This window comes from Aptenodytes patagonicus, chromosome 3 (assembly GCF_965638725.1).
Source record: "Aptenodytes patagonicus chromosome 3, bAptPat1.pri.cur, whole genome shotgun sequence".
In the NCBI taxonomy this organism is placed as follows: Eukaryota; Metazoa; Chordata; class Aves; order Sphenisciformes; family Spheniscidae; genus Aptenodytes; species Aptenodytes patagonicus.
Window position 1 is genome coordinate 4,672,788 of NC_134951.1, and position 25,429 is coordinate 4,698,216.

General features: G+C 43.8%; 1 protein-coding gene across 3 annotated transcripts in view; it reads left to right on the forward strand.

The window, feature by feature from the left end:
* The first annotated feature begins 1,134 nt into the window (after positions 1-1,134).
* PKHD1 (PKHD1 ciliary IPT domain containing fibrocystin/polyductin) overlaps positions 1,135-25,429 on the forward strand; it is a 284,017-nt gene continuing 259,722 nt past the window's right edge. For 2 of the 3 annotated variants that reach the window (XM_076332602.1, XM_076332604.1), the window contains exons 1-16: positions 1,135-1,318; positions 2,601-2,728; positions 3,833-3,910; positions 5,971-6,115; positions 7,100-7,199; positions 10,932-10,989; positions 12,931-13,009; positions 15,225-15,299; positions 16,540-16,604; positions 17,616-17,655; positions 18,229-18,299; positions 21,210-21,311; positions 21,619-21,714; positions 22,837-22,972; positions 23,832-23,946; positions 24,803-25,078. In XM_076332602.1, coding sequence (XP_076188717.1) covers positions 2,677-2,728; positions 3,833-3,910; positions 5,971-6,115; positions 7,100-7,199; positions 10,932-10,989; positions 12,931-13,009; positions 15,225-15,299; positions 16,540-16,604; positions 17,616-17,655; positions 18,229-18,299; positions 21,210-21,311; positions 21,619-21,714; positions 22,837-22,972; positions 23,832-23,946; positions 24,803-25,078 — 1,488 coding nt within the window. In that variant the 5' untranslated portion in view covers positions 1,135-1,318; positions 2,601-2,676. The remainder of the gene's footprint in view (positions 1,319-2,600; positions 2,729-3,832; positions 3,911-5,970; positions 6,116-7,099; positions 7,200-10,931; positions 10,990-12,930; positions 13,010-15,224; positions 15,300-16,539; positions 16,605-17,615; positions 17,656-18,228; positions 18,300-21,209; positions 21,312-21,618; positions 21,715-22,836; positions 22,973-23,831; positions 23,947-24,802; positions 25,079-25,429) is intronic. The other variant, XM_076332603.1, reaches the window with a different exon arrangement.

The following is a 25,429-nucleotide window of genomic DNA, read 5'->3' on the forward strand; positions in this document are numbered from 1 at the left end:
CTCTTCTTTGGCAACACTTTTTTTTTTTAAATTGAGAATTCCCTCAAGTTTGCTCTTTCTTCTAACCATATTTCCAATGTAATTCTGGCTAATAAGTAAACTGAGTGTAGACTACTGAGCAGGATAAGGGTTAACTTTCATTGGGCTCCTGTAATCATTGGCTGTATGCAGCTGAGACATTTGGTCTTGGCCTAAGAATAAACCAAACACAACTGGTTCTACTGCTGGGCAGAGCTCCAGAACTTCCCTGAAGGTTGATTGCCTGTGACTTTGTGCCGCTGTGTTTCTGAATTAATCCCGAGGAAAAACAAGCAAGCCTGTTCCATCTCTCTTTGCGATGAGGTAAGAGCATGCATACATACTGCTGCTGCTTGACTGGTGCATGGTAACTCATTAAACTGTAGTTACGCTGTGGTGTCTGAGAGCTTCCTCTGAGTATCAGTGGAAACTTCCATGAAGGCATCCATACCAGTGCAGGGGCTCAGCAACCCATCCTGTTTCTGGTGGCTTCATCAAAAACCATCTGGGCTTCAAACAGATGGGTGCAGAGGTGGGAGTAGGGATGATGTTCACACAGCTATTCAGCACCTGATGGAGGCTGAGCTGGGTCTTCCCTGCAGCCAGTGGAGGCACTTGGTTCTCCATGGGGTGAATGATAACACTGTGTAAGTCCACTGCGCTCTTTTCCATAGCTGACTGTCTAAGGACCTGCAGGGGTGTAAGTATGTGAGGTGTGGTAAGGGGTCTGAACACCCTTTGGGCAGAATTCCTGCCAAATGCAGACACTGTTGGGAATGCTATGGAAAAACTGAATTAAAAGTATATAAGGAAACCTTGAAGTCTACTTGCTGTGAAAGTCACTCGCAAATTGGATATCAGCATATGAAGAAACAATTCAATCAGTTTTTCTGTCATGTTGTGGGGGAAAAGGGGGATAAAATGGATTCATTATCCTCCTGTTGGAGGATCTAGTCATATACCAACGGAAGAACAATTCCAGGTCACTCCCATTACGGTCATTAAAGACTTGGAACAAAACAGTTAACAGCAACAAGTAACTTAGGTTAATAATTAAGCATGCTCAATGGATGGCTCTGAGCTGTCTGTGACAGGCATTGAGCCTTTTGAGAAACTAGTCTGGTGGGTTTCAGCACACCGTGACTCAGTTACCCACGCAGGGACTGAACTGAGCGCCTAACACAACCTCAGACTGAAAATTGCGGTAGAGCTGGTGTCAAAGGGATGGAGCAGTTATGCTGGTATTGGAGCCTCCACACCTCCCTCATCGGAGGAATGGAAGAAGAACAAATTGAATAAGGTAAGTAATACTAGGAAAAGTCCTAATAAGATAATAAAAGTAAACCTAAATGACCTTTTATGTACCTGCTTTGAAATGCAAGGTTCACATGCATCAGCGTTCTTGTCTCGGACCCCTATAAATTGCAGTTATGTTAAAAGGTGCAAGAAATGGAGTGAGAGTAGTTGCAGTAGGTCTTGTGGTACAATAAGCAATAGAAGCTTAGAAGCTGGCTTTATGGGGACAGCGTGTTTGCCATAGTTACGTGGTAACTAAAGCTTCTGCCCAACTCTCACGTCTAAGAGTGCCTCATACAGTGATTGTGATTTTTGCCCTTTAGATCCTGCCATAAAAACAATCTGAAATCCTACATTGTCTTCTTGCCATTTGATTTTATCTTTATGCCTGGTGCTTTTGTGGTCTGAACTGAGTTTTAACAACCAAGGGCTGTTCTGGGTAAGGGTGTCCCAGTCTCTGTGCTCACTGGTGAGAACTTGAGGTTCTTGCTCATTTAAAATGTGGCCAAAACAATTGATCCATGGTTATTTCTATACTAATACAAAACCCAGGGTGAAGGCAGTGAAGTTGATGGTCTATATTTTTAAATGTTAAAACAGTTCCTGGCACGGACTTGATAAAGGGAATGTGTGATATGACTGGCTATGATAACAAGTAAGACCAAGGAACTTCCCATGCTGCAGGGACTCAAATGTTTATATTCTTAAAACAATTCCCAGCACTGTTGTGATCAAGTTTACCAGTGCTCTTCCGAGCAATCCCTAAGCACACCTGCGGGAGCCAGCATGGGCCATTCCTAGTTTGGAGCTAGCTGTGGAAGGCTAGAGAGCTTAATAGCATAGTCAAGTCATTTGCTTCCAGAGCTGGAGAATGACCATGGCATGATTTAGTTCCATGTAATAGACACAACAATTTTGCATAAAGCAGCACAGAGCTAGGAGAGTTTAACACCATCGGCTCTAAATCCCGTAACTGCTTTCACTAATTCACCTGTGCCTGCCACTTAATCAGAGTCAGTCTTATGAAACATGGCCCCAGTGGGGGAACGCTCATCCTCAGCTTGACTGGAAAGTCATCTGCTCGAAGGGGCATATGTTCTATGTAGATCTGTTGGGTGGGAGGAGAAACAGTACGGTTTGCAATATATTGATCCTTTATACTGTGTGAGAGATGAATCAGTGTTTTCTCTGTGATTCCACATTGCAGTCCATCTTGTCTGCTGTAACACAGACCATTGCTCCCACAGCAATGTGAAGAAAGAATACAGATGGGGTTTGTTTTAAAGTTACAGGGGAGGTGCTAAGGACCCAAGCCATGATCCTGGAGCCAGTCTCTTGTGAAATCCCCATCCAAAGTCCAAGATGAACCTCTGGAGACCATCCTTTCTGAGTGCTGAGCTGATAATCTTTGCAGGTGGGTGATAGAGAGGTGTTGTCTCCAACCACGCTGGTCATACACCACCAGCAAAATCCAGTGCCACTGGGTTGGATACAGACTGACTGTGAGTGAGAGATGTGGAGAATCATCTTTAAAAGGTGCTGAATGTTATGGGATATTGACTGCAGCATATCGGACATTGTCCACCCTTATCAGTGGCTTTTCATGGCATTATTTCCATAGCCAGTAGAGATTTCTGGATTCATTGTTAATTTTCCCTGTTCTACCTGGGTTCATCTCATGCCTGTTGGTTTTCATTCACTTGATGATAGTTGTATCACTGTTTGCACGTTAATATTAAGGGATCATGATGCGAGTATGTCCAATATTTGGCTTCAGTGATCAATGCTGGTGTTCAGTGAGATTGCGTTCATGCACAGCTAAGAAGTTGGAAATCTCCCAAAATGCTAAACGGGAAACTGGTTATCGCTGTAAAAGGACTTCTGGAAGGTTCTGATATTTGGCTACAAAAAAAGAAGCCAGCCATTGGTTCATCTCTATTAGCTTCAGGCGATGAGGGTCCCCAAAATAAATCCTAAATTATCTTAAGAATTTGATGCTTTTATGAAAGGCATTGTATAGCAAGTTACAGGTGACTTAATTGCATGAAGCAAGAGTTCCTTTTCAGACCTGCGTTTCTTTCCTAAGGACTTTGTCAAGAAAGAGCTGGACAGGATGTCTTGGAGCCAGAAGTGGATATATTTTGTGGGCAGCCCTAAGTTTGGGAGGGTGTACAGAAGTCAGCAAACACATTTCTTTGAGAGCTGGAGGAATAAACATGAGGTTTCTTGCCTTTATTTTAATTCTTGAGGAGAACAGGAGGCTCAGACTGTAGCTCGGTTCACCAAGTCCTCAAGGCATCAAACCCTCCCTGAGGGGAAGCAGGACTATTACACAGAGGAGACAGTTGGGGGAAAAAGGATGAGCAATACGACTAATTTGGATGCCTGAGAAGGAGAAATGAGATGAAGGGTGGGATCACAGGAGGACAGCTGTCAGACTACTACGTCTTGTCCTGAATGGGATGTTTTAGATGTTTCCATTGCACTTCAGCCTGACATAGCTGGGTTGTTTTTGCAGTGACAGCCACGGGACTGCTCATTAAGCCCCGAGAGGGCAGTGTTGCTGGAGGAACGTGGATTACTATTACCCTGGACGGTGAGTTTTAAACTCTTATAAAGCACATGTCAAAGTAACAGAGAATCAGCTCCATTCTGAGATTTGTGGTTGGAGTGACAAACCCTAAATAACAGTTACATGGGCTGTGGCACCCATAACATGAAATCAGCTTGAAATTATTACTTCATAAGCTATTGGTGATGGCTGCTTGTTTTTAAGTTCTTTCTAAGCAAGAGAAGTCAGATTTCTACCTTATTTTTGTAGACCTAAGGCTAGAAATTTCCTCCCTGCCACCATTTTTTTGAAGGAAAGCTGAGAGTCTCTATTCATAGGTTCTCTGATGCTGGAGCGTTAAAAACACTAATGATAAACATGAGATATGAGTAAAAATCACAGAAATTGATATGCCATGCTCATTTGGGCCCAAAACCAACTGTACAAAGCTAGGCCTGATTTTTAGCAGTGCTGAATATTGATTTATTAGGAAAAGAATTGGTTTCTGGGACAAGTGTATGTTTGGTTTAGCTGCTCAAGTTCTGACACTGTTGTTTATAACTATGATGAACGGTATCAGTCTTATTTGTCTGAATATTGTGCGTTCCCATAGAGATGATGAAATGGAGGGAGGAAAGACAGCTCATGTCTTCATGGGAGATGCTTCTCCAATAGCACTGTGTAGCAGGCAGAGACAGTCACAGCTGCGAACTCACAGTTCAAGCAAAGTCTCTTTTTTTGGTGGGGGGAAGCAGACAGCCGGGCCTTGGGAGAAGGTGAAAAATGTTCCTGGGACCAGGAGGAAATGTGCAGTTTTCTGTAAATCGAGAAACCACTGATGTCATTTAAAGTGAGTCTGTGGGCTGGGAACCACCTGTGAAGATCGTGAAAAAAGGGAGAGTTGTTTGTAAGCCTTCTTCATTTCTAGTTGTACTTGATTATGCTACAAAAGTTAAGCATGGTAGTTTATGTTCAGATAAAGCTTGACTTTCTGAAGATTAAAAGCCTTTGATCCTTTGGACAGATCACTCTAAAGAAATGGGCTAAGCAGATCCACCTTACAGCACAGGCCAACTTGAGGTCCTGTCAACAAAACTATGCAAGACATCAGCAACTGTAAAGACTATGTCAAATGGTACTAATTTGGAGGTGCTTTAAATATCTATGGACATGTGTTTTTTCCAGTGTAGATGGCCGAGGTGATTCAAACCCCCAATAACTGTCAATCTCTGCAGTAGAATACATGTGGGAGAGACCAAATACTGTATTAGAGGCAAAAAAAGCCATGCAGCTGCATGGTGGGATGAACGTGGTCTTAATATGTGTACTGGTTTTGGCTGGGATAGAGTTAATTTTCTTCATAGTAGCTGGAATGGGGCTATGTTTTGGATTTGTGCTGAAAACAGTGTTGATAACACAGGAACATTTTTCGTTGTTGCTGAGCAGTGCTGACACAGAGTCAAGGCCTTTTCTGCTTCTCACACCACCCCACCAGCGAGCAGGCTGGGGGGGCACAAGAAGCTGGGAGGGGACACAGCCGGGACAGCTGACCCCAACTGACCAGAGGGATATTCCACACCATATGACGTCATGCTCAGCCATAAGACTAGGGGGGAGGTTGGCGGTGGGGCTGCTGCTCAGGGACTGGCTGGGCATCGGTTGGTTGGTGGTGAGCAGTTGTTTTCATTTGCATCACTTGTCTTTCTTGGGTTTTATTTTCCGCTCTCTTTGTTATTTTTTCTCTTTTCCCCACAATTTATTATTATTATTGTTATTGTTATTATTATTATTATTATTTCTTTTTAATTACTGAACTCTTTTTATATCAGCCCACGAGTTTTCTCACTTTTACCCTTCTGATTCTCTTCCCCCATCCCACCAGGGGGGGAGTGAGCGAGCGGCTGTGTGGGTTTTTTTTGCTGACTGGCGTTAAACCACAACGATATGAAATTACACAAACATGATTTAAAAAAGCCTGATTAAGGGCTCTAAGCATTGCTCCTAAAGAGAAGCTGGGTTGCACATTCAAAAATGTTTGTCATGTGTGACTGAATGTGAGTTATCCTGTCCTCACAGAGCTCTTCTTGTTGACTTTGATTACTTAGGCTCAACATCCCACCAGCTGGAATGTGTCTCTTCAGCCGGCGCATCCCAGCTGGAGGTGTCCCTGGTGAATCCAGACCTGCCCAGGTTGCCATGTGATGTGTCTCCTCTGTATTTTGGCTTGCCCATTATAAGATGCAGAACAAGGTATGATCCATGACTATAGTGTGGGTGAGACCTTGCCATTTGTCTGGTAGGATCCTCATTTTCTTTCAGTGTCTGTACAGGTAGTTTGGGAGTTGAAGGAATTCCTACAGCTGCTACTGTGGCTGTACCTGAGCACTTCCTAAGCTGTGTTGCATTTATCCTTGTTTCAACTTAATAAAGCACTAGGCTAGCTAGCATGAGAGTTGGAGTGAGGCTTCTTGGAGAGGCTAGACTCAGATCTTCAAAGGTTTGTAGACATCAAATTCTTAGATGCAAAACTCCCAAAAAAATCTTGGGGGGATTTTATCAGCTTTTGGTGTCCTTGATCTGTCCAAGATCATAAAGAGAGGTTATAAGTAGAGAAGAAAACAAATACGGTTTCAAGCACCAGCTGGGCAATCTAAGCTCACTGTTTTCCATCTTGTCATAACCTTAAAGAAGGTTGGTTGACTGGGAGACTAGGGGTATCTCAAGAGGCTGTAAGAGTGACCCTAATGGGGCTCTTCCATCTCTTGCTACTATGATTTGGCTGGGAGTTAATTCTGCTGAATGCTGAGCTGAGAAACTGTGTGCGTTAAGGATGCAGCGTTAATTTACAAACCAGGATCAAGATGCCCTGTAAATCCATACAGCCCTGGGTTATTTTAATACTACTGAATAGCAATTATTCATTAGTATTAATGAACACTAATGAACATGTCTGTGTTTTGTATTAACATACAATTTGGATAGAGTTCTGATGTAGTCCTATCACCTTCTGCACTTAACTGTCGTTTCTTGCTGTGCCTCCACATTTCTTTTAAATTGTACTTTTAGAGTTTGGATTCATATGTGTAAAGTTTGGTTTCACAGTGTAAATTTGCTTTGCTCTATCAAAGCCTCATTGGGCCTACTAAGAATGGAGACCATATGAAGGACCTGGCATTTCCTAAAAAATAAACACAATCTGTATAAAAATAATATAACACATTTTCTTCCACCTAGGCCCTCACCCCAGGAGGGTTTGTACTATGTGGAGGTGGCCTTTAAAGGACATGTGATTAACAACCTGACTGAGGTGGAGAAAGAAAACTGTACTTTCAAGGTAACCACCGAGCAAGTATGGAAGAGATGATAAAGAATTCAAGGTATTGAAGGGAGTCAAACTTCAGACATAGTATCACAGGGAATATATTGAAATATTCTCTCTCATATACTGTATGTCTGATTGCATGTCAGGACAAGAAGTTAGGATGCTCCTTCTGTTCCTTAAAACTAGGTGCATCAAGGTACTCATCAGCCTGGCACTGGATAGACTAGGTGACCTAAGAGGTGTTTCTGAATCAAAAATCTGTGTCTGCACTTAAGCCACATGGTCAGAAGACCCTATTGTGTCAGAAGACCCCATGCCAGCTTCTTTTGGTGTTACCCTCCAAGCTGCAGGGTGGCAGCTAACAGTCTGCACTGACAGGTAACCATGGGCAAGAATACCTCCCACGGGCACAGCTGGTTCCAGGAAAGGACATCTCTCCAGGTCTAGGACAGCTCTCCACACCTAAGATGAACAAGATTTGGAAAGCTCAGACCTCAGTTGTGATTTCATATCTGTTGCTCAGTTATTTTGAGAGCTTGCTACTCTTGCCCAAACGAGTATTTTCCCTTTGGCTCTCAATGTCAAAGCGCATTGCCTCAGGAGGTTGTGGGGTATGGTGATATTAGACCAGTCAATGACGATGGTGTCAGGATCTCTTGCAGAGCAGAATCCTTAACTGTGGCTGTGTGCTTCGGGACGAGGCCTGGTGTGTTCAGAAGTCACTTCTGTGCTAACTTTGAGTATTAAGCAAGGAAGCCCAGCGTTTGCAGTAAATTGCACATTAAAACCGAAGAGTCATTGGGTGGTTCAGCTATCTTAGAGAGCTGATGAAAAATCACCAGGGGATGCTGTTAATGAGGCACATTCCAAGCTAAATAAAACACAATGTGTCTCTTTGTTTTGGGACTGGGAGCTATGCGTATTAAAAATTAATTTTGCCTCCACAGTAGATTGAAAAAAGCCTGCTGCAGGCAGCAACAAGTCTGAACAGCTCGGAAGACTTGTGTCAGCTAGTGGCCCTAGCTTTCATGCTGGTTTTGGCTTCTTTCTCTGCATCAGCTCCAGCCCAGGGTATGGTGTGATGTTGCCTTTGCTTCTCAGAAATGGCCGTCACTGCAGGGAGTTTGTGGCTACTTATTCATTATTTACATGACCGTGAGGAAGAGGGAAGTGAAAACTGAGCTTTGAAAGGGAACGGGGTTCAAGGAAAGCTTGGGAAAACCCAACATATGCAATGGTGTCCTTGATTTGATTCTGCAAATGAGTTTTTTACACTATCTACTGGGCTGACAGCAGTATCCGTAAGTGCAAGTGAGGACACGAGAAGACTCAAAAAGAAGGCGGGGAGGATGGAGATGTGTGGAGAAGGCTCTGAGAAATGGGTGATTTGGGGAATGGGGACACATGCAAATGTACTTTTTCTGTAAGGTTAATGAAATCGAGCAGTTAATGACGTAGATGGAAACAGGATTTAGCCAGCTAGCAGTACTGCAGGCCAGATTTATGGAGATATTTGTAGCTCCTAAGAAAGCAGAGAGACAAATAGATTTTAAAAAATCTGAACAAGCCAGGTGCCTTTATACATCACCTTAAGCCCAAGACCCTTAAATACCTTGATGGATCTGACCCTCGGTTTTCATATAATGATTTTTAGCCTGGAGAAAAGGAGGCTGAGGGGAGACCTTTTCCCTCTCTACAACTACCTGAAAGGAGGTTGTAGCGAGGTGGGGTCGGTCTCTTCTCCCAAGGAACAAGCGATGGGACAAGAGGAAACGGCCTCAAGTTGCACCAGGGGAGGTTTAGATTGGATATGAGGGAAAATGTCTTTACTGAAAGAGTGGTTAAACATTGGACCAGGCTGCCCAGGGAAGTGGTTGAGTCCCCATCCCTGGAGGTATTTAAAAGACGTGTAGATGAGGCACTTAGGGACATGGTTTAGTGGGCATGGTGGTGTTGGGTGGACGGTTGGGCTCGATGATCTTAGAGGTCTTTTCCAACCTTAATGATTCTATGATTGATTCTATGATTTTCATTTCCCGAGTGCAGAATGCTGCACTGGGGAAAGATGATGACAATACTCTTATTTTTCGGAGCAGATATCTGAGGAATAAAGAATTGACATGGTTTTGCCAAGGTCTCCCTGCAAAATGCAAGGCTGTGCCTGTATGAGTTAGCAAGGCAGGGTCAGGATTGTCAGGATACGGTCTCCAGCACTGCCTGGGATCACCTAGCTGCTGTTCCTTGGTGTAGTTTTTTCTGCTTTGAGTGATGGCAAGTCTCCTCCCATTAGACAGCGTGGATCAGGCCACCTTCTTTTTGGTGTAGGGAGAGAGTTTCCCTACATGGATATAAGCCATGCTGTTCCCTGGGCCAAATAGCAGGTTCCAAGTTATTTTATTTACTCATATAGCCGTAGTCCAAGAGCCCATCTTCCCTTTCCATAACTCTCCTTGTGGCCTTCCCAAGACATCCAGCTCTGTTTCATTGCCTGTCCAGGTATGTTCCCACCAGACTACACTGTCTCAGCTTCATCAGCTTGTTACAGGACGATATTCAGCTAACCCAGCACTGGATAATGCCTAGTGTGCTGGAGACAACTCCTTATCCAGAGCAGGAATTTTTAAAACACATCCAAAGAGTTTCCACTGCCTTTATTTCCTTTAGCCCTGGGATCCAGACGCTCGATTTGGACAAAAGGCACTTTTTAGCTGCTGAAGCCATCCATTTATTTGTCCTGTTTGGATTGCCATCTTCCAGGCAGGGACGGGGACATTTACAGGAAATACTGGTTCCATGTGAGCTAGCAGCATGTGGAGGACCATGTGTACCTCTGCCCACTCAACTGATGGGTAGCGCTCCCACACACAACGCCATTTGAATAGGATCGGTGCCAGCCTAGACAAAAAATTTCTAGAGTGATTTTGGTTAAGTCTCACAGATTTTAGAGTCAACTGGAGAAAAAGGGCAACAGGGCTGCTCTACTTGTTGAAAATGCAGCCAAAGCATGTGCTGGGCCAGGTATCCATGTCTCTCAGCTACTTTGGGAGGCTGATGATGACCTTCCTCCACTTGGAAAGGGTCCCTGTGTGTTCCCCATCTTCTGAGAGGCTTGCCTCAAAGCACAATCTCCCTGCTCCTCCTTGGACTCTGTTAAAGTAAACAATAGTACCCCATCGCAGATTTCCAGTATTTCCTTGTTGTTTAGTCAGAGGGCAAGGTAGTGCTTTCCCAAAGACACCGCTGATGTATTATACTGCATTAAGATGGGCCAATACAAGCGTTTTCTTTGCTACACTGCTTTAGGGTACTCAACAAGCTTGCTAAAGGCTAGCTGAAGTGTATCACTTTTGTGATGTAGAAATAGTTTTTAAGAGTATATTATCGGGAAGAAAAATGGTGCCACAATGCAAGATAAAACAGAGGTCTCTACTTCAGACAAAGCATGGCTCAGAAATTTTATAGTGTATTAAACCATATCTTCTGGAATTGACTCCAGCCGGGGTGGACAATCTGGGCACAAAAAGGATGCAAAAATAGCAGCAAGCCAGACTCTGAATGCAGAGGGGGCAAGAAGGGGACATTGTACTTACTCCCTTCTCAGAGCAGGACTCCGCTTCAAAGATCAAATCTGAAGTGTGAGTCTCTGAAATGCGGTTGCCAACTGCGTTGTGAGCAATGCGTAATCAGATCTTGTTGGGCTGCTGCGAAAACGACTGCCATTTAACTACAAATTTCTCTTTGCAGTTCTCTGCTGCGCAGACACCTGTGGTTTACCAAATTAGTCCACCATCTGGCATCCCAGGTATGGGACCTTTCTTTAAGCTGGAGCCCACTTTAATTATTATTTGACGTTCCATACTGTCTTTCTCCTTATGAGGGATCTGTCTTGCTGGGCATTAAAATGGGCACCTCCAGAACTTAATGTCCAAGCTCATGCTGAACAGGAAAATGGGTTTGCACAAGGGGGGCCCACAGTTTTGGGCCCCTCACTACAAGAAGGACATCGAGGTGCTGGAGAGTGTCCAGAGAAGGGCAACGAGGCTGGTGAGGGGTCTGGAGAACAAGTCTGCTGAGGAGCGGCTGAGGGAACTGGGACTGTTTAGCCTGGAGAAAAGGAGGCTGAGGGGAGACCTCATCGCTCTCTACAACTCCCTGAAAGGAGGTTGTAGTGAGGTGGGTGTCAGTCTCTTCTCCCAAGTAATTAGCGATAGGACGAGAGGAAATGGCCTCCAGTTGCGCCAGGGGAGGTTTAGGTTGGATGTAAGGAAAAATGTCTTTCCTGAAAGAGTGGTTAAACATTGGACCAGGCTGCCCAGGGAAGTGGTGGAGTCCCCATCCCTGGAGGTATTTAAAAGACGTGTAGATGAGATGTTTAGGGACATGGTTTAGTGGGCATGGTGGTGTTGGGTGGACGGTTGGACTCGATGATCTTAGAGGTCTTTTCCAACCTCAATGATTCTATGATTCTATGATTCTAAGGGGAGAGAGTCTGCAGCACTGGGTACAAGAGAAGTGGGTAACGCACAGTGACCAGGTTATTTTGTACTTGGCTTCTGCAGCCCAACTCTGCCCGACTAGAGAGGTGTTGTTCAGCAGATGGATAGGTCTAAGCAGTCTCAACTCTTGAGTCATCTGACCCTATTTATTTAGTAATAGATTTAAGAAGAATTAGCTATTAGGTGATGATATTGTAATGCCATACAGACCTTTTGGTTAATGGGGCTTTAGATCAGACTTTAAAGTTACATGAGAAGACAGTCACTGTTTTTGGTCTGAACAGTTAACTGGCGTATGGAAGACTTTTTTCCCCCTATTTCTATTCTGTTTGTATTTGCAGGCTTCTTTAGAGAAAATTGAAATGCTGATTTCCAAAGTCAGGATTAATCAAAACATTTTGGTCTCTCAAGAGTGCAGAGAGATGATGCACCTAGATGCACCTAGATGATTAGATCATATAGATGCTCCTAAATCTAAGTCCATCCCTCATTTCCAATTATTTTCAGGTGCAGTTCAGCTCCAGATTCTCATGCCTTGCTTTAGGGTGTCTGTGTGGAGGTTTCTATGTGTTAGCTGCATGTTTGACCCCCCGGTGTAGTCAGTGAAGAACATGAGAGTAACACTAAGTGTCTAGTGCTCTTTGGGATGTCCTGGAGCATGAAGGACCTGCATGGAGCAGGAAGATATGACACAGAACCAGGAAGACTCATTCCCTTCTGGAGCCACAGTGGGAGGATAGGGTGCCTCAAATGATTTAAGACACCTCTGTGCAGGCAACTGAACCAAGCTGTCACCCAGTGTGGTCAAGGGAGTGCTGGGAGTGATTCAGCTGGCCACATATATGCCGAGGTCCTTCTTTAAACCTTGACCCTGTCTAGTGTACAAATGATGTCATTTTGGTTGCCTCATGAGGTTCTACAGTGGAATTTGGTTAGAATGTGGGGTTTAGTTAACAGAAGAGTTGAGGAAAATGTCTTCTCAGTACAAATACTAGAGATCCCCTGAAAAATCAGGAATGGACTTTTTTGTGGGAAACAAAGACGTGTGTTTTGGGAAAAGTGAATTAAGTGCAAAGTCACCTTGAACTATGGTAGAAGCTGAGAGTAGACACCAGTGCAGCCAGTTGGGCACCTCTCTGCAAAATTTGCGAAGACCAAGAATTTCTTTTGTCCAGCTCACAAAATCTGCAAATACAAATTCTCTGCTTTTAAAAGACTTTCTTCAATTTCTATTTCCTTTCAAACAGGAAATTTAATAGAGATCTACGGGAAGACAATTGCTGGAAGATATGAGACCCTAGACTTCAATGTGGATTATATTGATGGGTAATTATATATAGGCTGCTATCTGACCCAGTCCCTGTAAATTGATGTTTCTTCCATCAGCCTCCTTGACAGCAATAAATTGCAACCAGTTGGCCCAGAATTGCCATTTACTTCCTTTGTGGTTTATTGCAGCTCATGAGTTGGGCTCCAGCAAACTTTGTTAATCTAATTGCAACTGGTCCATTAAGCTAGTTGGTTTGTTTACTGGCAGCACAGTCAATCACAGCTCAGTGTGAATTGTACTGTAATTGTGTCTGGTTGCTGTAGATTTTATTTTGGCTATCAAATTAAAATTTAACTAATTAAAATAATGTCAGAAGCTAAAAGTTAAATAAATTTTCCCTTCCATTTGCATTTTTAGAAAAACTATTTGTTTGAAACAGATGCTCTGGTGAGTCAGAAGACAAAGCAGAAGTATTTTGAGACAAAAGGCTTTGTTGTTCACTGCTTTAAACCCTCTCTGGTCACTTCCTTGTTCTCAAGGAAGGTTTGATTTTTATTTTCTGTTGCTTCTGTGGCTACGTGCAATGGAGCAAAGCAGGTAGATTTTAAAAATTTACTTCAGGCCAGCAGTATTTTAAGAGGAGTGAATCCAAAAGGAGCACGAACGCTGACCTGCCGTCTGTCATATGTATTTCCATATGTATGGAAGTGTTCTCAGGTACTACTGAATTATGATTTCCTTGCACTTGTGTCAATGGCAGTGAGGAACTAAGCCCAGGTGAGTATTTTAAAGATAAAGTATTAATCTATAATTACTGTGCTGGCATTTTAAGGATCATTTCAGGAGCCAGGGAAGGTGTGTATTCTCAGTAGTCAGAAATTTTGATTGCAGCAGCAGATATTTGACCACTAGCTGCTTTTTAACTACTTCTCAGGCTGAATGGAAATGTCCCTTGCTAAGTAACTAAATTCTCTGCTAGTGAGAATGGAAGTCCAGTGCAGATTCCTGCCATACCGGCTGCACCCGGTTATCAGCCCTACATTTTTGCTCACTGGATGCACGTTAGATCCTTTGTTCGATATTAATTATTGTTTTACCTGCCTCTAGTGGAACTGTGAAATCTTTGATCAGTGGGAAGAAAGGCTGGTCTGCCTGACTGCAGGTTGGACGTGCCTGCATGCTCCGTTTGTAGATTACTCATTTACAGCTTAACCTCACTGTCGCCAAAAAGGAAATGGCCTCAAAATCTTAGCATACCAGACAGGTTCACATCATAGCTTCACATGCATAATTTGCCCATTTTTGGTGTGTTAGTAAATACGTACCAGGTGAGGACTTGGACTTGACCAGAGCAGTCTGTCACTCAGTCACACTGATTCAGGATTTGGAACAAAAAAGAGAACCGTTTTTATACTTCCAAGGGTGTTCTGCACCCTTTTCCGTGCTTTGTATGGGATGCAATGGAACCAAACGTTTTGCAGCGCTGAATTTTTTTCTGTTCATCCTTAAAAAGAAAGGCATCTCAATATCAGCAAGCTGTATTAATAAAAGCAAACTCTTGATAAAACCTCATAAAACTACACTCTGAAGCATGGGTAATAGCAAAGTGTTTGCATTACAGGTTTTAATTACATATTTTCCTTAATTGCCTGTTAATTCTCAAAGAAGCATTGCTACCCTTTGCTTATTATGCTAATTACTGTGAATTTATTGCTCCCACCTGATTTCTCCTTTCCTGTGGAAGTTGCCTCTTGCCATATTGGTTCTTTAAGGTGGGGATACTTGGATTTGCTATTAGGAGCTTGGATGATTCCTAGCAGAGGTTGTTTGTAGTGTTTTCCCTCAGTGAAATAAAGAAATGCCTGAGCTGTATCTTGAAGCAGTATGGCTGTACGAGCATGATGCTGTACTTGTGCTGCCTGCTGCTTCTGGAAGGTAAGGGTGAGCGTAGTCCTCCTGGGTCTCAGACTACCAACCCTTTACTACAGGGAGGAGGCATCAGGTTGTTCAGAGCTAGCTGTCTCAAAGGTGGTCCTGCCACAATCTTTACAGAGGTGCAGTTCCTGCAGTATTTGGGGAATATACTTTGCAGGCTGAGATCTGAGATATCAGGGTTTGTCCAGTTTTCTAGGAGGTTAATAAATGCTAGATACAAGTGAGGGGAAATTCCTGTCCCATTTGAAAACATTCGCTGCTGATTTTAACAGGATCAGTGTTTTGTTCGTGAAACTTTGTTGTATCATATCTCATCTTTCCTGTCCTTTTGCCTAGACCAGCTATCCTTGTGGCGGAAGGAGACGGATGGACCAGTCTCTGCTCGTTTGCTGACAGGCGAGCTGGAAGCATGTCAGTTCTTGACTAGCCTTTGGTTTGTGTTGGTGCAAGGGCTCAGCACAGCTTGTGCACAAAAATTTTCTTGGCTTTTGGAAAAGCTTTTCTGCTTTGGCTTAAGATGGAGGGGGGACCGTGGGGAGTTGACCATATGGTCTGTGACAGGGGTGGGTGAAAGCTGATGGCTCACTGTTGTTGTCGACATAACCAGGCAGGGCCAGGGGCTGTTCTCTGGCCCAGAAATGATATACTATGCCCTGGCCACATCTGTTCTGTTCAAATCTTTAGACTCCAAAACAGGGTAGCCATTTCCAAGCTACCTATTGTCATTGTCTTCAGTCAATAGCATTGTCTTCAGTCATATATAGACATTAATTTGAAAGATGGATTAGCTGATCTAAGCCCAGACTGGGCAAGTAGAGCTTTAAAAATTTAAGAGCATAGGCAGACAGGTTCTGGTGCCTGGGCCCTGGCCCTGTTCATTTATTGATATTAATGTACCCTTCTCTTCTGTAAGTTGCAGGAGACCCTTTAGACTGCTGGTCTTGCACCCTGCTGAATTACAGAAAAAGCCATGGGTTCTGCAGCGGCATTTCTTTTATGAATGATGCACTTCTCACAGTGCCTGTGAGCCCTGGAAAAGGGAGGCTGCTTTTACAGGGAACCAGGGGAAAAACCTGCTCCCGTGGAAGTCAGTGCTAAGACTCCTGGGGTCCTCAGGGGGCCCTCTTATTGCACTGCAAAATTCCTCATGGCTCCCAGGAGGGGGACTTAAATGCAAATGTTAGTTGATGATGGGACTTGCATCGTTCCATGGCTCTGGAAGCTTGATGTAATGCCAGCATATCTGGTTTAATTGCTATCTGCTCCTACTTACAGATTAGGGACGTGCAGGGGAGCAAGTAGAGGGGAAACACTTTTGTCCTATTCACCCTCACCATGTGCCCAGACTTGTCTCCCCTCAGCTTTTATTTCAAATGAGGGTTCTGAAGGTTGCCAACAGGATCAGCTTCTGGAAACAAGCTGGAGCACTGTGTGTTGCTGGAGGCATTCTCCTAAGCTGCTGAACTCCTGATCATCAGTGGGGAGATGGGTTGTTCCTCTCCCATCTCACCTGTTTCTCTCCCTTGTTTCTAAAGGGAGCCAAGTGTGACTAGCTTAGATGTATAAGCCCACACCTTTTGGTTAGATGATTCTCACTGTATTTTGCTCTTTTTGCTCCCAAGGCTCAGAAAAGTCCTTTGTCTCTCCACAGCTACCCTATTCGGGCAGAAGATGGACTGGGGACCCTGCAGTGTCGGGTGGAAGGGGACCATATAGGTTGGTGAAAAGGGGTAAAAAGCATGGGGTTTTGTATTCCTGCAACTTCAGAGGGCAGAGGGAGGGTGTCAATCATAAGTTCCTGTTCTGTCTCCAAAGTTAGGAATGTGGCTCAGGGCTGAGTCCACAAAACCTGCTTCAGATCAAGGCTTAGCAGTCTTCATCATAGCTGCTGTCGTGATTTGCATCCTCTGCGCAGCTTTGGAGAAAATGAAGTGCGGTGCTCAAGTGAAAGCATGACATGATGTGGACATTGCTGACAGCAACAATGTGATTTGGAGTCTTTGCTCAGTTTATTACTTTTACTTTAATCCTTGTATGTGGACCTTCCCTTTACTGCTTTATCAGAAGATAAATTGGGTGCTCACTTCTATTCACGGTCTCTCTGGTAGCAGGTTGGATCCCTTTCATTTTTCCTTGCTTCCAAGCACTCTGAAGAAGCTTCTGATTTCTTTTGGAGGCTTTTAGTAGCAAGATTCCTGCTTGGGAAAGATGATCTGAGTTAAATATATAAAATAGAAATGAGTATCTAGCTCTCACATAAACACTGATGGCGCAATACAATAGCCTGAGCTTTTGAGATATCTTGGGGTATCTAGGAGTTCTCCAGTGGGGTGTCAGATAATGGAGGTCTTGAAGGAGGTCTGTACCTTCCTAGCATGGCAAGTGAGGTCAGATAGGATCCACAGGATCCAAGATGACACAAAGCACTTATGCTTAGGCAACCAAATCCTGCTCCTGAAACTCAGCTTGCAGGTTCAGGTACATAACTGTACGTATCTACAGTATAGTGTCTACCTACTGGCTAAGGCTCTAAGCTCCCTAAGCTGATACTCGGTTCAGTTCCTGCACACGCACTCTGCTGAAATCAACACGGTTATACTGTTGTAAGGAAAGTATAAAGAAGAGGAGAATCAGGCCCAGGACACCTGGACAAGGTTTGGTAGGATGCACTCTTCATGGAGCCCTCCACGCTTCTGCCATAAAGCATATTACTTTTCTCTCCTCCAGGGTCCCACAATGTTAGCTTCTCGGTGTTTAACAGAGGAAAGTGAGTAAAAGAATCTTTTTCTCTCTTTTTCTGTGGTTTTGCATGGGGGGACAGCTGCATTTGAGTCCGGGATAAATGCATGACATTTTTACTGAATCTTGTGTTTCATTGCTTAGAAATGAGGTTTTGCGATCTTGAGAAAACTATCATCAGATTGGGAATGAAAAGGGAGAATCTTCCTCCCCCCAAAGCATCTCTGCTTTGGGGTTTTAATACTTTAGCTTCAGTGCCCAAAGCATAAGTCATCTGTTAAGCCTAGCTGAATAAAATCTTTTCACCTTGCTTTTAACTCTTCATCCAAATGGGAAAGAATTTAGCCATAAAAGGAGGTGAAAATGGCTGCACACCGTCAAAACCATACTTTACAATAGGACAGTACTTCCAATAAAGAGTTTCAGCCATGTAATGGAGTCTCTTGAATCAACGCCTCAATGTGCTTGGTGAAAGGTGTTGTTGGTCCTTGTAGAAATGTTCTGCTGTTCCTCTGGAGAGTGAGTGTCCAGCTCTGGCAAAAGAAGGTCTACTTTAACTTAAATGGCCAAGGATCTCTCAGACATTTTCTCTCTCTTGCAGGTCAGCAGTACACAAAGGTGCTTGGCTCATCAGTGCCAAACAGGAGCTTTTCTTGTATCAGACGCATTCAGGTATTGCACTGATCCACCTCACTGGCTGCGCTGTCTCTTGGGAGTCCCAGCATGGTCTAAGGAAAGACCTCTCACTGTTTCTCTTCCCAAGGATGTAATCCTGTTGTGTCCTCAGTTTAGGTTTGCCACTCCCATGGTATGGGTTTGACTACACAAAAAGCTGCAGAACAAAAATTTCAGGAAGACCAGATTTATGTGCTAAGGCTGGGTGTGCTGCCAAGGGCTGTATCAGACAGGGATATAGAATCATAGAATCATAGAATTATTGAGGTCAGAAAAGACCTCTAAGATCATCGAGTCCAACCGTCCACCCAACACCACCATGCCCACTAAACCATGTCCCTAAGTGCCTGATCTACACATCTTTTAAATACCTCCAGGGATGGGGACTCCACCACTTCCCTGGGCAGCCTGGTCCAATGCTTAACCACTCTTTCAGTAAAGAAATTTTCCCTCACGTCCAATCTAAACCTCCCCTGGTGCAACTTCAGGCCATTTCCTCTTGTCCTCAAGACAAGAGGAAATATGTTTTAATATGTTTGAACTTTTCAGTATGTTTGAACTCTGTCTGTTTTGTACAGCCTAACCTGAGACAGTCAGCCATGGAACAGCAGAATGACAGGATTTGGGATGATGTTGCTTTATCATTGTTCCCCGTCTTGTCAGATCAGCAGTAGACTTGAGGTGTTGCATCTAGAGAAGCTTTATAACACCTTTTTCCCTTAAATCACACTGTGTTTGGTAAGATTGAGAGTTTAGAAATGCAGTCCTTAGGATGAGAGAAATCCCACATCAGCTACAAGGAGGAGATGATGTTCAGCCACTCCAAGAATTGAGTTCTGGATAAATGGTGAATGGCAGGTTACTGCACCATTATTTAAAAAAAAAAAAAAAAAAAAAAATTAAGGTACATTAACAATAATAACCTCCACGTGACATTTCCAGCTATATTGTAGACAGCAGACAATGAAATCCTGAGCACCCGCTCAAGATTATGGTCATGGGCAAACAGTGTCCAAGTGTCGTGGTTTAATCTCAGTCGGCAACTAAGCACCACGCAGCCGCTCGCTCACTCCCCCCCACCCGGTGGGATGGGGGAGAGAATTGGAAGAGCACAAGTGAGAAAAACTCGTGGGTTGAGATAAAAAACAGTTTAATAATTGAAATAAAATGATAATAATAATTGAAATAAAATGATAATAATAATAAAATAATAAAATAATGAAATAAAATGATAATAATATGATATATAATATATAATATATATAATATGATATATATAATATGATAATAATAATATGATAATAATAATAATATGATAATAATAATAATACACAAAACAAGTGATTTTACAATTGCTCACCACCCGCCGACCGATGCCCAGCCAGTCCCTGAGCAGCGGCCCCCCCGGCCAGCTTTCCCCAGTTTCTGTACTGAGCATGACGTCCCATGGTATGGAATGTCCCTCTGGCCAGTTGGGGTCAGCTGTCCTGGCTGTGCCCCCTCCCAGCTTCTTGTGCACCTCCAGCCTGCTCAGTCAGTAGAGCATGGGAAACTAAAAAATCCTTGGCTAGTGTAAGCACTGCTCAGCAACAACTAAAACATCGGTGCGTTATCAACTTTGTTCTCATCCTAAATCCAAAACACTGTACCAGCTACTAGAAAGGTAATTAACTCTATCCCTACCGAAACCAGGACACCAAGATTCAACAAAGCTGTATGCCCCACAGCCAAAGCAGAATTAGGGGATCAGGGACTGCAGAGCACTGGGCAGCCTTTGACCTTAATCAGAGGTTGCATAAAGCTGAAAGACCGCTTGGTTCACTCGCACGGGTCCCCAGCAAGGTCCCATCAAGTTCTTGCCATTAAGTTGGCTGAAGTTAATGTAATGAACGTACTGGTTCCTTACGGGCTGTATCTGAGAAGCTCGGTTCAAGAGATAACAAAAGCATTTTTTTTTGGTTTTTTTTTTAGAACATAGCCAATACACGCCTGCATTTTGTATACTGTTTATAGCATACAGCTTGTTTCAGCTATAAATTCAAATCACTTTGTAAAGGAGGATAATTTTATGTCAAATTTTGTTTACAAATTGAGGCACAGTAAAATGAAATAACCCTGAGTGGAGTTGGCTATTGGCAGAGCACCAGCAGAAACAAGATCTGCCAGATCTATCCAGTAGACAGTACTGCACTTGACAGTAGTCAATATTGTAAAAGTAAAGTTTAAATATCAGGTAAATTAAGAAAAAAATGCAGATCTGGACAAACTTCCCTCATTTTTTTATTAGTCTTTTTTCAGAACCGTACAAGTACAATTGGGTGGTTAAACTAGGACATCTGAGTGCAAAGTGAGTAAATGCCACCAAAGAGAAAAATAGGTTTCCAGCGTGGAAGGGCATGACTAGAACAGAGATAAAATTCCAAAAGATTCTCATGGTCATGATGTGGACACTCAGATGTCACATGTTCAGCTCCCTCCATTTGTCCCTAAGAGACAGTTGGAAAGTGTGGTAACATCTAAACCTACAGGCTAAACTGAGAAGTGAGTCAGACAGGGTCAAAAGGATTAAAACAGTTTTATTTCCACTTTTTTTTGCAGGGCTCCTCAATAGCACAGAATACACCGGTTTGCAATCCGAGCATGACAGATGCAGCCACTGCTAAGTAACAGTGCAAGCATTACAGTATTTCTCCTGTCACGCGGCCAAGTTATCCATGTTGTTCATTCCTGGTGTAATCCCAGCGGCTGCCAAAAACCCCGTGAAGGATCAGTGAGATGCCTGTTTCATTCACAGGGGCCTGCTCCGGCTGGAAACAGTGCAAGTGCACTGCTGGCTCTGACAGAAATAGGGCTGGGATTAACCTTTCCACCGCTCGTTTTCAGATTCCCCTTTTCCTTCCTCTGCAGAAATAACCTCTGTGTTCCCAGCTGGTGGGAGTCTCGGAGGAGGCACCGATCTCACTGTCACGGGGGATTTCTTTGAGGAGCCGTTGCAGGTCACCGCTGCAGGTAAGAGGAGAAATGTGTTAAATGTTTTGTGTGTGTTTGTTTGGGTTTTTTTTAATACAGTGGTCACGGCCCTGACCACAAAACCCAACTGATGTTGATGGATAGCAGTGCGGGAGTTGTAGGACTCACCATCAGGAAAGTCCCGTTATTCTGACTGTGGGCATGAACCGTTTTGCTTGTTTGATGGCATAAGCCCAGGCTTTTAGCAAAGTGTTGACCCCTTTTGGAGACAAGATGGGTTCATGCTGCAGCTCAGCTGTGTTTCCAAGTCTCTCACAGCACATTTGTCTCCTTTTTCTGCTGCCAGGTGTCCCCTGTAAACTCAAGCATGTCTCTCCGCAGCAAATCAGATGCACCACTGAGCCTGTCGGCAAGGGCAGGAGGCTTGGTGCCCCCCAGCCAGGTACGGTATTCAAATAACTGAAGGGCCAAATAAGCAAATACACATGGAAATGGGGGGCAGAAGTCGATTGGTGATGAATGCAATCAAGAAACAGGGCTTTCCAAAATTCTGTCTGCTTCAAAATTGTCAGTTTCTCCTAGGTTTGATAGGGATGAGGGCCACAAAAGTGATCAGAGGGATGAAACACCTCTCCTATGAGGAAAGGCTGATGAGAGAGTTGGGGATGTTCAGCCTGGAGAAGAGAAGATTCTGGGGAGACCTTATTGCAGCCTTTCAGTACTTAAAGGGGGCTTATAAGAAAGATGGCGGCAAACTTTTTAGCAGGGCCTGTTACGACAGGACAAGGGGGAATGGCTTTAAACTAAAGGGGGGGAGATTGAGACTAGAGAGAAGGAAGAAATTTTTTATGTTGAGGGTGGTGAAACACTGGCCCAGGTTGCCCAGAGAGGTGGTGGATGCCCCATCCCTGGAAACATTCCAGGTCAGGTTGGACGGGGCTCTGAGCAACCTGATCGAGTTGCAGATGTCCCTGCCCACGGCAGGGGGGTTGGACTAGATGACCTTCAGAGGTGCCTTCCAACCCAAACCATTCTGTGATTCTGTAGCAAGGAAAGGCAAGGTGGAGAGCTCAGCCCACCACTTACAGATGGGCAATGGTGGGAGGAAGGTCAGCCTGGTGTGTAGGGCTGTGGAAAATCAGAGGAAAAAAGTATGGATAACATTTAGAGGAAGGATAGCTGAACTAGACCTACTGCAGAGGCTTCTGGGGACACCGCTTGAGCGGAGCATTGCAGTAGGAAATTATTGTGCATGAAATGAGTCTTAGCTCATTTTGACTGTGGGCCATCTCAGTACCTTTTCCTGCAAGAGCAGACGTGAGCCTGGTTGGATGCTCTGTATTCTGCAGATTTTTGTTCTTTCTGGTGGGGGATTTCAAGGTAGACCAAATTCCCTAAAGCAAGATCTCTGTTCTGCCTTGGACTGCAAAAAAGACCCACAAACAGAGCCAATTTATTATTAAAATTTTCTGTTCTGGCTTGCCTCCTTACACCACTGATTCTAGCATGTGCTCTGAGATTTTTGTTGGCTTCTACTGAGAACACCTTTATTTTAATTTTCTAGGAAACAGAGGGCTTCTCTTTGAAGTCTGGGATGATGCCTCTGATCTGACAGAAGCAGGTCCTGGATATAGATGGCAGTTTGTACCTAATGCCAGTTCCCCAGTAAGATTTCTGTCTGGGGCGAAGAAGTCCTTCAGGTACTTAGTGATCTTAAAGAAAGATGAAGCCATGGAAGTCACCTTTAGCAGTGTAAGGTGTAGCAATAACACCTGACAGCTCTTTATAGCAGAGCCTTACTGCATATCTCCTATAAATCAAAGCAAACCCTCTGCTCTGAGGTCCTTTTGAAGCTCAATATATGCAGTGAAGTGTTTTATTTTTCCTCCTTTTGCTTTCACTCAGTATTTCTGCTCTACCTGGCCTAGATGTGCTGAAATACCACAAAAGAAACTGCTGCGGAGGTAGAAGGGGCTCCAGTTAGAGGCTGTCTTGGGCTGGAGCTCCGGCCAGATGTGGAGGGCCAGATCCTCAGCTGATGTTGGCAGCTGCAGCGCAGGTGGAGTTAATGGAAATAAACTGATTTGCCCCAAGCTGCAAAAATATCTGAACCATGTTGGTGCCCTTTGCCTCTTCAGATACACCCTTGAAAAGCTGCGCAATATGCATGAATGCTTTCATTTTTCTATCACTTCTCTGTTTTTCTCAGTTGATCTGGTGTGTGATTTTGAGCCTTGTCCTGCCTGTTCAGGGTTAAGACTTTGCTTGAGAAGAAATGCACAAAAAAGTGACCAACAACAAAACCATACTTATATTCATGGAGCTGGTTTGGGTTTTTTTTTTCCTTTTTGAAAACTTCTGTAAAGCGTAAATGACATTTAATGTGAAAATGGGTCATTTTGAAGTTCCTTCAGTTTTAAAATCTCTGAGTTTGTTTTGTTATAACTTGGTCTCATAGTCTTTCCTTGTCACTCAGTGTACGTGTGAAGGTGGGGTGTGGGGCTGGGGGGGTTTTGCAGTAACTCTTTTGTGTATTACAGATGTTCTGCTTTTGCTTAGCTCCAGGCTTCGTGGATTTTTTGTGGCTCCTCAGACCAACAATTACACCTTCTGGATTCAGGCAGATGGTCAGGCATCTCTCTACTTAAGTTTGTCCCAAGATCCAGAACATAAGGTATTACTCTTGCCAGATTAAAAATGAGATCAGGGTGGGAAATGGTTTTAATTACGGTCATAACAAGTGGAAATTTCCCCAGTGTGAATTGGCTTATTGGCCTTTATTATGAATCTGTTGCAGACTGAAATCTGTATGATTATATCTGATGTTTTACATTGGTCCTATCAGCTGCTCAGCCAATGAAAAACTCACTCTTGCAACCAGAGTCTTTTAATGTCTTTTCCGGAAGATCTTTTTGTTAGTTCAGCACATCACCATCACCAACAATCTGTGCAAGGGAACCTGGAGGCTTGCTCTCTGACTTCCTCAGTTTACCTCCTTTTTTGCCTGTTGAAATTTTGCCCTCTGAAAACATTGGTCCTTCCCTTTGTAAAGCTGAGAGGATGCTATAAATGAAGGTGATCTATTTCTCTGGGCTATTCTTAAGCCTAGTAACTGAACAGGGCTAGAAGAAATATAAAGGACTTATCTATTAAAAAAAATGTAGCATTACTGGTCTTACTAGTGGTAACATGCTACATCTCAGAAGGCTGTAGACACAGTTCTTTCTTTTGTATTTGGAGAACATGAGATGTAGAACTGAAGTCACCCATGAAAAGTTGCATGGGGAACTGTTGTTAGGGCTAGGGTCAGCCATAAGAATTATCTTCTTTACGGTATTGAACCCTAAACCAAAGCTCTTTGAGATGATGGCTTTTTCCTGTATAATAGGAAGGAATGTGTCAACCATCAACCCACTGCTATCAGCTATAAGCACAAGTCTGTTTTTTTGGAGCTGTGGTATTGGACAAAGTGTCTTTTGGGGCTGGAGAAATGTCTCTGTAACTGATTGATTGGGTTGGTCTGGACACAGGTGAGAATAGCTTCTCTCCCTGCCGGCAATTCGGAGTGGTCTGAGAACTGGGTGAAGAGCTGGAGTGAGCGTTGGCAGCCAAAATCCCAGAAGTTTGAGCTAACTGCTGGTTCGAGGTACTACCTGGAAGCGCTGCATCAGGGAAAGGCACCCAGCAATGGGATGAGAGTTGGAGTCCAGATACATAACACGTGGCTGAATCCCCAAGTGGTGAACAACTACTACATCGAGAGACACGAAATTCGGGCTCGCGCCTTGCATCTTCCAGAAGTGCAGGTCAGTGCTGTGTGCTTGACCCTGGGAGCTGGACTAGCCCTGAATCAGTTCACACGGATGGCAGAAAATCCTAATTGTAGTGGCCTTGTCGGTGCTAGACATGAAAATGTGTTCCCACCTTGGTTTTAACCTGCTGAGATAGTTGATGAGAATAGCGCCATGAGCTGAAGATGGTTTTTGCACACATTGCTGGGCGTATGTAAACCCTATGGCTGCATTATAATCTGCTCATGTGTTAAGGTGTAAGCAATGCTGACTTCCCCCTCAGGTTTTATCTCACCCATTAATGCCTCCCCTTGTTAACTAATGCTAATTAATACAAGTTTAGGATAGTTTTTGTTTTCCCTCCTT